Below are 12,843 nucleotides of genomic sequence, written 5' to 3'. Positions count from 1 at the left end.
CCAAAGGGACCTACAACCTTCCACTAGGGTAACTGTGCATTGGGGTAAAGGAAATAATCAGACCCTTTGGGGACTACTGGACAATGGCTTTGAACTAACATTGATTCCAAGAGACCCAAATGTCACTGAGGCCCATTAGCCAGAGGAGGGGCTTACAGAGGTCAGGTGATTGGTGGAATTTGGTCTCAGGGCTGTCTCACTGTGCGCCCAGTTGGTCTCCAACTCTATCCTATGGTTCTTTCTTCAGTTCTGGAATACATACTTGGAATAGATATATTGAGCAGCCAGCAGAATCCCCACATTGGTTCCCTGACCTGTGGAATGAGGGCTGTTATGGTGGAAAAGGGCAAGTGGTAGGCCCTGAAACTGCTTCTACCTAGAAAAATAGTAAGCCAAAAATCAATAGCCCTTTCCTGGAGGGATTGCAGAGATTACTGCTACCGCAGACCTATTCAACTCCCCTAGTTGGCCTGGGCAGAAGACAGAAGGAACCTGGAAAATGACAGTGAACTATCATGAGCTTAACCAGGTGGTGACTCCAGTTGCAGCTGTTGTACCAGATGTGGTTTCCTTGCTCGAGCAAATTAACACACACCCTGCTACCTGTTGCATAGCTATTGATCTGGCAAATGCTTTTCTTTCTTGATACCTGTTAGTAAAGACCACCAGAAGCAACTTACTTTCAGCTGGCAAAGCCATCGGTACACCTTCACTGTCCTACCTTGGGGGTATACCAACTCTCCAGCCCTATGCCATAATTTAGCTCCCAGAGATCTTGATCCCTTTTCCCTTCCACAAGGTATCACACTGGTTCATTACATCGATGATATTATGCTGATTGGACTTAGTAAGCAAGGAGTAGTAACTACTCTAGACTTGTTAGGAAGGCATTTGCATGTCACAGGGTGGGAAATAAATCCAAAAAGACTGTGGGGCTTCTACCTCAGTGACATTTCTAGGGGCCCAATGGTATGGGGCATGTCAAGATATCCCTTCTTAAGGGAAGGATGAATTGTTGCATCTGGCCTCCTACAAACAAAAACGAGGCACAATGCCTAGTGGGCCTCTTGGATTTTGGAGGCAACATACTCCTCATTTGGGTGTTTTACTCCAACCCATTTACTGAGTGACCTACAAAGCTGCTAGTTTTGTAGGGTTCCAGAACAAGAGAAGGCTCGGTGACAGGTCCAGGCTGCTGTGCAAGCTGCGTTGCCACTTAGGTCTTATGATCCAGCAGATCCAATGGTGCTTGAAGTGTATATTGCAGATGGGGATGCTGTTTGAGGTTTTTGATAGGCCCCTATAGGTGAATCACCGTGCAGACCCTTAGAAATTTGGGGACTCTAGTCTGTCAGAGGGTGTTACTCGGTGGCCCAGAAATCCAGGGAAGTCGTTGTCGTTTAATTTTTGCAGGCTCTCAAGTGCTTCCCCCCTGGCGGGTGGGAGTGCAGAGAGGAAAGCGCGAGATGAGCACCATGTTCGCAGACACACTGCTCATCGTTTTTATCTCCGTGTGCACGGCTCTTCTTGCTGAGGGTATAACCTGGGTCTTGGTTTACAGGACAGACAAGTACAAGAGACTGAAAGCGGAGGTGGAAAAACAGAGTAAAAAACTGGAAAAGAAGAAGGAAACAATAACAGAGTGAGCTGGTCAACAACAAAAAAAGAAAATAGAGAGGCTAGAAGAGGAACTGAAAAATAACAACAGAGACCTATCCATGGTCCGAATGAAATCCATGTTTGCAATTGGCTTTTGTTTTACTGCCCTAATGGGAATGTTCAATTCCATATTTGATGGTAGAGTGGTGGCAAAGCTCCCTTTCACCCCCTTTCCTATATCCAAGGACTGTCTCATCAAAACCTGCTAGGGGATGACACCACCGACTGTTCCTTCATTTTTCTGTATATTCTCTGTACCATGTCAATTCGACAGAACATCCAGAAGATTCTTGGTCTTGCCCCTTCACGAGCTGCCACCAAGCAGGCAGGTGGATTTCTTGGTCCTCCACCTCCTTCTGGGAAGTTCTCTTGAAATCAAGAAGAACCCTGTAATTCCTGTCATTCTTTTTAAACATTCAAATTAGACTGGCAACTATTTTGTAGCAAGAGCCAAAGACAGCCTTAGCACTTGGGCCACTTTCTAGTTCTGAGTTATTTGTAGACTTTTTGGATATGATTCAAATGAGAATGGCACCCAGCAAACATGATAGTACTTTCAGTCACAGATTAATTTTTAGAAAAATAAGTTTGTTGGTTAGATAAGTTCAGGCAATGTTTATGTAATGAGAAGCAAATAGCATCTTTCTTGTTTGGCTTACATGGATATTTTCTGTGGGCCAGACTCTCAAGTCTGTGCTGTGTGCCATGTACCATGGAAGTTGGCTCTCCATGAGCATTTAGAGATCTGGAAGAAAAATTTAGTTTGTGATATATATATATTTTTTAACGATTTTATTCATTTGACAAATAGAGACACAGCGAGAGAGGGAACACAAGCAGGGGGAGTGGGAGAGGGAGAAGCAGGCTTCCCACCGAGCAGGAAGCCCGATGCAGGGCTTGATCCCAGGACCCCGGGACCATGATATGAGCCGAAGGCAGACACCCAACAACTGAGCCACCCAGGCGCCCCTAGTTTGTGATATCTTAATTGGAACTATTTGTTGTACGTTGTTTCCAAGCCAAATATATGACCCAAGATCAATAAAGAGGCCAGAATTTTAGCTACAAAAAAAAAAAAAAAAAAAAAAAAAAAGAATTTTGGGGAAAAAAAGCCCTACCATCCTCTGCAGATAACTTCTTTTCTCTTCTTTTCTTTTTTAAAGATTTTATTTATTTATTTGACAGAGAGAAAGATAGAGCAGGAACATAAGCAGGAGGAGTGGGAGAGGGAGAAGCAGGCTTCCCACCGAGCAGGGAGCCCCACGTGGGGCTCGATCCCAGGACCCTGGGATCATGACCTGAGCTGAAGGCAGACGCTTAACGACTGAGCCACCCAGGTGCCCCAATAACTACTTTTCTTTTGAGAACCAGCTCTTGGCCTGCTCCTGGGCCTCAGTAGAGACTGAATGGGTCACCCAGTTACCATGAGACCTGAGCTATCATAAACTATTATCTGACTTTCTAAGCCATAAAGTTGGGGGCGCATAGAAGAATTCCATCATCAAATGGAAAGGGCCCAGCAGGCCGTGAAGGCACAAGTGGGTTACATGAAGAAGTAGCCCAAATGTCTATGGTCCCCATGTCTGATACACTGTGAGGATACAGCAAGGAGGGAGCTGTCTGCAAACTAGGAAGAGGGTTCTCGCTAGACACTGAATCTGCTGGCACCTTGGTCTTGGACTTCCCAGCCTCCAAAACTGTAAGAAATAACTGTTTGGTGTTTAAGCCACCCAATCGATGGTATTTGTTACAAGTGGCACCAACTGACTAAGGCAAAAATAGTGGTTTGCTAGTAGAGTCCAAACTGGCACTGTCCAGTAGAATTTTCTGTAATGATGAAAATGTTCTATATCTGCACTGCACAATATAGTTGTCACTATTGAGCACTTGATGTGTGACTCATGCAACTAAGGAACTAAAATTTTAATCTAGCCCTTTCTTCCACTCCTGTAGGCTTTACCATTTCTCTTAGGATTCATACAGTGTCTCAGTTAGTTGCCATGTGTCCATTTTCATTTTCTTCCAATCCATTCTTCACAAAGCTAGAGAGGTTTTTCTAAAATCAAATAGGATCCTAGCACTTCTCCAAGGTAATGGTTCCTGGAAACTTTAGAAAGAAGTTCAACGGGCTAGCACACCATATACATCCTTTCCTTAGGAAATCACAAAGAAGTAAAACACCTTCCTCTGTCTGATCAGGTAAGTGATGATAAATTTCTCAAGAGTAGTCCCTTATCATACTTTTTCAATTCTAACATATCTCACAGTGGCTTGCTGAATGCTGCTGTGAGAAAAAAAAAAACACAACAACTTGGCTTTGGAGATGGGAAGCTTAAATTAGAACCCTGCATCTGGTACATTCGAGCACAGACACCATGGGTACTTAATCACCTCACTATACTTCTGTGCTAAATGGGAAGGATGCTAATTACATCACAGGGTTGTTGCGAAGAGTAAATGAGTTTGTGAAAATCCTCTGCACTTAGTAAAACGCTGTAGAAATGGTTGATGTTATAATAACTATTGAGTTTGGAAATGTTCTAAAAAGCAATACTGGTCTGACTTTACCTAACATCCATCTGGAGTTTTAAAGCCGATCTTCACTGGGTGACAGTATAGACATAGGCCTTAGATGTTCAAGGAAAAGACGGATGAAAGGAACAATTTTGCCCCATTTATTCCAAACACTCCTTTGAATTATGCACTTTCCATCTTTAGGTTTAAGATTGTGCTTTCTTGGGGCCTCTGGGTGGCTCAGTTGGTTAAGCGTCTGCCTTTGGCTCAGGTCATGATCCCGGGGTCCTGGGATCGAGTCCCACATCAGGCCCCTCGCTCAGTGGGGAGCCTGCTTCTCCCCTGACTGCCATTCCCCCTGCTTGTGTGTGTGCACTCGCTCTCTCTGTGTCAAATAAATAAATAAAAATCTTTAAAAAAAAAAGACTGTGCTTTCTTCACTTTTGTTTCTCTAAGCAAAAATTTCAGCAATACCAATGGACAGTTGATTCTTGAGAGTCAAATGACAATGACATCATATGGGCAGGTCAGAAAAGAAAGAAAAAGTGGTAATATCTTATTTTTAAGTATCTACAGGGACTTTTCAAAGGGGACTTTCTCAGGGAGTTCTCCTAGGAGTAGTACGAAAGGCACTGCTCTCAGAGAGGAAAATAAGGTAAAGAAGCCACATTTTCAGGGGTGCCTGACTGGTTTAGTCGGTATAGTGTGCAACTCTTGATCTAGGGGTTGTGAGTTCGAGTCCCATGTTAGGTGTGGCGATTACTTAAAAAATAAAGTCTTTTAAAAAAATAAAACAAGGGGGGTGGTGCCTGGGTGGCTCAGATGGTTAAGCGTCTGCCTTCGGCTCGGGTCATGATCCTGGGGTTCTGGGATCGAGCCCCACATTGGGCTCCTAGCTTGGCGGGGAGTCTGCTTCTCCCTCTCCCTCTGCCCCTCCCCACTGCTGTGCTCTCTCTGTCTCTCTCTCTAATAAATAATTAAAACAAAAAACCCATGTTCCCAGAGTGGGGGAAAAGATGTAAACTGACAATTAAGTTTACATTGGAAGTATTCTTTTCCCTACCCTAGGGAGAGCTGAAACACAAGATTTCTAAGATTAAGTATACTTTTCATTAGACCACATTACACTTTATGGTGGATTTATATCAATACTTCCTTTCTCAGGTCTTGAAATTAGTGCAGTTCCACTATCTTAAGAAATACTAAAAGAAGACATTGCTTGTGATCAGTACACTTTTTTTTTTTCTGTTAAGGGTAGTAAAGATTGATTATTCTGTGAACTTAAGGTTGCCAAAGCACTTAATGGATCTGTTTCAGAACACTTACGTTGCACGGATATTTCTACAAACCTCTCTCCACTCTCCAGATTAAGACTTCCTGGAAGACAGGGACTTTTTATACTCATCTTTGTTTATCTCATTCTGCCTCAGAGTACTTGCCATATATACTGTACCGTAAAACATATTAGCAAACTGGTGGCCTTTCCTGCTCATTCTCTCTGGTATTCAAGTTTGCAATCCCTACCGAGTGCTCAGTAAATTCACGTCCTAGACACGAATGGTATTCATAGGGTAATCAGGGTGATTCCTTAACCTCGCCAGCGTCTGGAACACTATCTTTGAGCCTGAGAGAGGAACCGCTGGTTTGGACCCACAACTCCACTGAGCCCCAGGTAACAAGCCCTGCAGCCACCACAGCATTTCCTTTCCCACCGAAACTTCAAGCTTCCAATCTTGGTTGTATTTTCTTTTCATCTCACTCTCTGCAATTTACATAGGCTTTCGTATATTTGAGATGTCCTTTAAATTTGTAATTTAACAGTCTAAACAGAACTTTTTATATCTTGGTTACAGACCCCACCTCAAGAGTAAGACCTTAGGCAGGAGAGATCGAGGGGCTGGACGGGAGACACTGGCGTCTAAATTGGGGAAACCTGCTCACTTCGCAGACCGAGCAAGGCCTCACGTGGGAGGGGGGATTGGAAACCGAGGACGCCACGTGACCTCGGGGGCCCCAGGGCTGAGTCGACCCCGCCCCTCCGCTCGCTGCCGGGGGGCGCATGCGCAGCCCGTGTTAGTGATGGAGGAGAGAAGATGGCGGAAGCGGAGTGAGTGACTTGCTGGTGACTGATGTCGTAACCGGGGGGCGAGTGGGGCAGCGACATGTCCCCTAAGGGGAAAGCGCAAGGCTCTTTAGCGGGCAGTGCAGGGAAAGGGATACCCAAGAGCTTCCTTAGCGTTGAGGATCCCGCTTGGCCCAAATCGGGGGGCGGAGGCCAACTGTAAGGGTCTAGTTACCTCCAGGCGGGAGCGCCGCTTCCGCCGTCTGATCCCACATCGGCGGGGCTCTGCGTGCAGAGTCACCCCAGGGACCCCGATTGCTGCGGTCTTCGGGAGCTGAGCCCCGGTGGGTGCCGCAGGCGCTGTCATCCCTGCAAGTGGGCCCCGCGGGCAGCCTTGTCACGGATGCCCGCGCTGGGGGCCCGCGGAGACTGGGGAGGGTTGGGCGGGCACTGCCAGGCCTCCTTCGCGCTTCCCTCCTTCCCGCCCCGGCGTCACCCCGCTCCTCCTCGGTGGGAGAACCGGAGACGAGGCTGCTCACCGCCCTCCCCCGGGAGGCGTGGAGGTGTCCCAGCGCGGGCCTTGGAGTGGAGGGGGTGGGGGGGTCGTGTTCCTGCGGGTCTGGCCAGGAAGAAAACACCCCAGATAGAAGGACCTATTTCCCTTGGGTCTCTGGCTGCAGTGTCGATGCCTCCTTAGAGGGCCATATTCTTGTGTGGCGGTGTGTGATGGTATCCGTAGCTAGCTACTCAAACTTAAGTGTTTCCTGGGTAGGCCGCTTGTGTACCAGGACTGCCAGCTCTGTTTTGCAGACTGTACTACGCACAGACGGTGGAGTTAGCAAAATTGTTCTTTTGTGCTAAGTCTCCAAATGCAATACAATGGTTTGGCCAGTGCTACTCATTGATGTTTAGACTTGTGCCTAGAATTTGGATTATCTGTGACCATTTTTGGTTTGTTACTGAACAAATCTACCCAGGGGTTTGAGTTTGAGGACATGGTTGCATAGAATAGCACTCTAAAAGGACCAGAATTTAAACTGGCTTTTTGCATATCACAGCTACTGCTACGTGTTTCAGAAGTGTTAAGACGTTCAGTAATTTGGTAAAAAGTTTACCTTATCTACCACTAAATCTGAATGATGTTGAACAGTTACCATATGATGCTGTGATTTGATGATTGGAAGGCAGTTTGAAAAACTATAAAAAAAAAAAACCCCAGAGAAGCATAAAGATGTGTGAGTCATTTACTAATCAGAAAAGTGAAGTCACCTGTTTTCCTTTCACTTTTCCTTTTATTAAATTGAGTTTTTTTTTTACTTCCTTGAAGAGCATATAAGTACTATTTACATAAATGATGTAAAGAACAAAGAATATTTGTACGTAAAAGGACACCATATGGGAATGGCGTATGTATGCACAATTAGTGCCAAATTCCTTTGTCTTTTCATGAAGTAGGAAGTGTTCTTGTTACATTCTTGTCAATGATGCTGATATGATGTGTGTCAGATTTTGTTTCTCAGAAGAAAAGAGGGGTTAAGAAAGGCAGATAAAACTGGTGTATTCTCAAGTGTGCATTTCACCATTCTGGTGCATTTCTAACCCTACAAAAGCCATTGTAGTTCTTCTTTCTAACAGTACTGAGGCCTTCAGAATTGACTTAAAATACAATGTTGTTTGACTATATTCAAGTAGAGATTCAGTGTAAAGTGGAAGTTTATACCCAATAATGAAGTGAGTTTGCAATATTAGAGGGGAAGGAATCAGAAAGCCTGGTACAAAAATATACTTTATGAACTTTACTGTTCATACATGAGGAAAGTGACATAATTATGTTGTTTTCAGAATTTGGAGCAATTTTTTGTGAAAAGAGGTTTTTGTAAAGAAGTGTAAAGAAATTGTTATCAGCTGCTTCTCTGATTTCCCAGCGTAATCTGCTGATAAGTATAACCAGAGTTATTAGATGTAGTAAGGACAATGTTGTAGACTAGTTAGGGAAAAGCCAGTGTGAGTTAATAAAAAATTACTATTTTTACTTTTTTTTTTTTAATGTAAGTTCTGTGCCCAACGTTGGGCTTAAATTCAGGATGACCCTGAGATCAAGAGTCGGATGCCCTACCCACTGAGCCAGCCAGGTGCCCTTTAGAGCCCCACGTTGGATGTGGAGATTACTTAAAAAATAAAACCTTAAAAGAATTATTTTTTAAATTAACTTATTTAATAAGAGAACATATTTTTATTTTTTATTTTATTTTTTAAAGATTTTATTTATTTATTTGACAGAGAGAGACACAGCGAGAGAGGGAACACAAGCAAGGGGAGTGGGAGAGGGAGAAGCAGGCTTCCCGCCCAGTAGGGAGCCTGATGCGGGGCTTGATCCCAGGACCCTGAGATCATGACCTGAGCCGAAGGCAGATGCTTAACGACTGAGCCACCCAGGCACCCTGAGAACATATTTTTAAAGCAGAGTGCATATGGTAACCAGAAATAAGCCAATTAACAAGTCCTTAGGCATCCTATTTTAATGTGTAGATAAGAATTACTTTAATTTGTAATATGGGCAAAAGAATGTAAAGAAATATTTTAAAGTACTCTGATGCTGCTTAAGTATTTATTTTTTAGGTAGTTTAGTATTCTCTTATAAACCTGTTTTGGTTTCACTTATCTTTCAATAATGGAAAGATAGAGTTTAGGCCAGGATTTATTTAAGTTGCACATCCTGAATCAATTGAATGCAAATTTAGTGGAGATTAATTTTCAAATGTGCTACATATTTGTGAAGTACTTTTCCTTTCTAAGTGTTTATGGTGACTGTGTGTGATCCATGCCATTTTAGGAGGGTCTTCTTAAAAATTTAGATTGTTGCTGATTATTTCTTTGAAATAATTAAATATTCTTTAAAGCCCATGAAATAATGCTTTTGCCAATGCAAATCCTGTGTGTTATCTGACAGATTCAAGGACCACAATACAGCTATGGATAGTGAGCCAAACCCTGGCACATCTTCTGTGTCGACAACAACCAGCAGCACTACCACCACCACCATCACCACCTCCTCCTCTCGAATGCAGCAGCCACAGATCTCTGTCTACAGTGGCTCGGACCGCCATGCTGTGCAGGTATTTCAGTTAGAATGAGGGGTAGGCTGGGACTTAGCATGTCATTACTTTTCTCTGAAGCCGGATGAAGCTATTGTTTCACACCCTCAGATGAGTCACATGATATTCTCTAAATGAGTACAGTTAGGGTTGTTAATGTTTGAAATAATCAAAAAGTTATTTAATTATCATTCTATTGAGAGGGCTTATATTTGTCAGCATGTGGCTTATAAAATGATAGGTCAGGACAATTATAATTGGAAGGTCTTTAGGTGCTGCTGCAATGTGGAGACACTCAACCCACAGCCTTAATGTGCAGAATGGCTCTAGGTTTTTCTGGGTTCTTTTGTATTTGAACCCAAAATAGAGACTTAAGAAGATCTATTCAGGTCTGTAGATGTGTTAAGAGGTACATTTTAAGCTCAAGTGGCCTAAGAACCTAAGTAGGAGGATCCATTTAAAAGCTCCTAGGGGCAGAGGGGGAAGGAATATTTAACTAGGGGGGAGGAATATTTAACTAGGAAAAGTTTTAGGTCTTCACTTGGTTGAGAAAATTAATCTTTATAATAACGGAGGTTGAGACAATATGGTATTGCATAAAAAGGGCATGGGCATTGCAGTCTGATATGCTCTGTGTTCGAATTCCATTTTCTTAATCATTAGTAGCTATGTAGTGTTGGCTGAGGGGCGTGATCTCTGCACATCAGGAAACTATAAAATGAGGGTGAGACCACCTAGTTCCTTAGTTATGAGGATTTTTAAAAAATACTTTATTCATTTTATTTATTTATTTTAGGGAGAGAGCAAGTGCATGAGCTCAAGTGAGGGGAGGGGCAAAGGGGGAGGTAGAGAGAGAGAAAAATATCCCAAGTGGAACTCCCAGCTGCATGCGAACTGGTCGTGGGGGGCTTAATCTCACGACCCTGAGATCATGATCTGAGTCAAAACCAAGAATCAGAGCCTTAATTGACTGAGCCACCCAGGCGCCCCAGTTATGGGGATAAAAGGAAGCATTAGAACTGTGTGGAGCACAATATATATGCCCAGTCAATAATAATAGCTAATATTTATTGAACAGTTGGTATGTGCCAAGCATTTGATGAATGCTTTACGTGGATTATCTCTTTTAATCCTCACCAGACCTCTATGAAATAGATACTATTATTATCTCCATTTTACAAGTGGGAAAACCGGTGTTTTAAATGGGTTAAATAACTTTTCCTAAATTCATATAGCGAGTAGATTGTCTGGTTTTAGAGTTGTGCCTTTAATCACGCTGAGTTTTTATTTTTTTCATTATACCTGCTTACTCTCTCTATGATCTCCATAATTTCATTCTACTCTGAAAATAACTTATTGTTTGCAACATATTCCTCTCTCCACTCCATTGCTATTTAACTGCTCTGTTGTTTAGGATTCTGAAGTTACCATGGGGTGGAATCAGAATTGTTGGGAGACTGAGTCAGTTCAGCAAAAGTTCAAACTGGAATGAGGAATGTGTTTTTAATGTTCTTCAGCTTTCTTTGAGGAAAAGGACATAGGAAAGAGTATCTAGATCTTTGAGCATACAGATAATGTGGTATTTTAATGTGCCATTTTGATCTCTAGTTTTTACCTCAGCTGGATATGTTAATAAATGGAAGTGTGTAGATATACATGTATCTCACAAATAGCACTAACACTAGTTCTAATGAGGTCATATAAATGCTTCCCCTAAAATGTAATCAAATCAGTATTTATTGAATTACCTAAGGAGTTCTTTAATACCTTCCAGCATTCTTTTTCAGCCCTGTGAATTCTGTTTGCCCTCTTCATTTCTTTAGAGGAATAATAAAAGAACAGTGTGTTGTACCTTTAACTTGTATTTAAAGAGTCTCTCCCATGAGTGTATGGTTGAATGGTAATGAAAGACTATGCTGACAATAGAAGAAATAACTACACTCTGCCAAAAATGTGTCAAATAGATTATTCATTTCATTGAACTAAAATGTTTGATTTTAGTTTTGTTATGTAATTTAAAGAGCATATATAGATTTACCTGACCAAAAAGACATACTGTTCTAATTCTAAATCACTTAATGCTGGTCTATAGTCTTCTGCAACTAGGGGTCAAAAGCCTACATTGATTTTGTGACAAGAGTCTGTAGCAGGTTTAGTAATCTGTAGTTGGAGAGATGAGATATGAATACATGAAAGTAAACACAGGGAAATATGTTTTCTTGGAATTTGGAGGAAGAGATTCATTTCTTTGTGGTTCATGGTGTCCTGACTCAGACCTCAAGCTGTAGGATTATGGCTCTATTACTCTCTTAGCTCTGAAAACTGTGGGTTGGTGCTCAGATTAGGGTTCTGTGCTGTTTCATAGTCACTGTGGGCATGATATGACTTTGGGACATGGTTGCAGAGGACTGGTGTAGTCTGACTTACGGGTTTGGACAGATAAAGGATTTTTCTCTGTTTTTAGAATACTTGACTTTTTTACATTTATTTATGAAGTTTCAGGCTCAGATTTTATATTTCATTAACAAATATTGACAGTAATTTACACTTTTTCAGGAATTCTTTTTAGTTAGAATAGTTTTAGTCTATGTTGAAAGGAATCTGACACTTAAAAAACATCTAAAAAAGTCATTTAATAATTTAAAACATGAAACAGCGTTATAATTTTATGTGATTATTAATATAATACTACTCAGATGTTTTTCAGACGTTTAAAGAAAAGTACAAATGAGAAGGTAAAAATCACCTTGAATCTAGTTACCTGTTGGTAGTCTTTTAATGTTTTTCTGAATATTCTTTAAAATATTTTAATATAAAAATGGTATGTTATACACTATTTAGTAATCTGCTTTTTTCACCTAATGATATATTTGGGAATTTTTGTTCTTGTTGATAAATGTAGATACGTCTGTATTCCATACACAGTAACTCCTAGGTATGTGTGGCTCTTTATATTAAAATTTAGTAAAATTAAAAACTGATTTTCTTAGTTGCGTTAGCTACATTTGTAAGTACTCAGGAGACACATGTGGCTAGTGGCTGCTATATTGGGCAGCATTGATCTACATTACTATTTTTTTTTTTTTTTGAGAGAGAGAGAGAGTTGGGGAGGATGGGGGAGAGGGAGAGAGAATCTTAAGCAGGCTCAGTGCCCAGTGCAGAGCCAGACACAGGGCTCAATCTCATGAGCCTGAGATCATGCATGACCTGAGTTGAAATCAAGAGGCAGAATCACAGACCTGTACCCCTGAAACAAATAATACATTATCTGTTTAAAAAAAAAAAAGACCCTCAACTGACTGAGCCACCCAGGCACCTCTGTGTTACTATTTGTAACGACTGCAGGGTTATGTATACTCCTCTCTACACCCAAGCCCGGAATTCAACTAAGTTTTATCTAAAATAGTTATACCAATTTATATTCTTACTAACACTGTATGGGAGTATCTGTTTTCCCATTTAGTGGTAATACTCTTTGAAATCTTTACTCATCTGGGGCACCTGGGTGGCTCA

At 41.8% G+C, this 12,843-nt stretch overlaps 1 protein-coding gene and 1 pseudogene across 6 annotated transcripts in view; both read left to right on the top strand.

The window, feature by feature from the left end:
- Window positions 1–1,351: 1,351 nt before the first annotated feature.
- On the top strand, window positions 1,352–2,044 carry LOC118006189 (annotated as a pseudogene).
- A 4,165-nt stretch (window positions 2,045–6,209) lies between these two features.
- Window positions 6,210–12,843, top strand: part of PHC3 (polyhomeotic homolog 3) — a 74,132-nt gene continuing 67,498 nt past the window's right edge. For 5 of the 6 annotated variants that reach the window (XR_004677978.1, XM_034998740.1, XM_034998727.1 and 2 more), the window contains exons 1-2: window positions 6,210–6,280; window positions 9,186–9,351. Coding sequence is in view for 5 of the 6 variants with exons in the window: in XM_034998740.1 (XP_034854631.1) it covers window positions 6,267–6,280; window positions 9,186–9,351 (180 nt within the window). In the remaining variant the exon portion in view is untranslated. Of the gene's footprint in view, window positions 6,281–6,319; window positions 6,580–9,185; window positions 9,352–12,843 lie in introns of those variants that run through there. The other variant, XM_034998726.1, reaches the window with a different exon arrangement.

The sequence above is a fragment of the Mirounga leonina genome, unplaced genomic scaffold (assembly GCF_011800145.1).
Source record: "Mirounga leonina isolate KUSES-001 unplaced genomic scaffold, KU_Mleo_1.0 Mir_115, whole genome shotgun sequence".
Classification (NCBI taxonomy): Eukaryota; Metazoa; Chordata; class Mammalia; order Carnivora; family Phocidae; genus Mirounga; species Mirounga leonina.
Note: the sequence above shows the minus strand (reverse complement) of the source record. Positions and strands in the feature narration are given on the sequence as shown.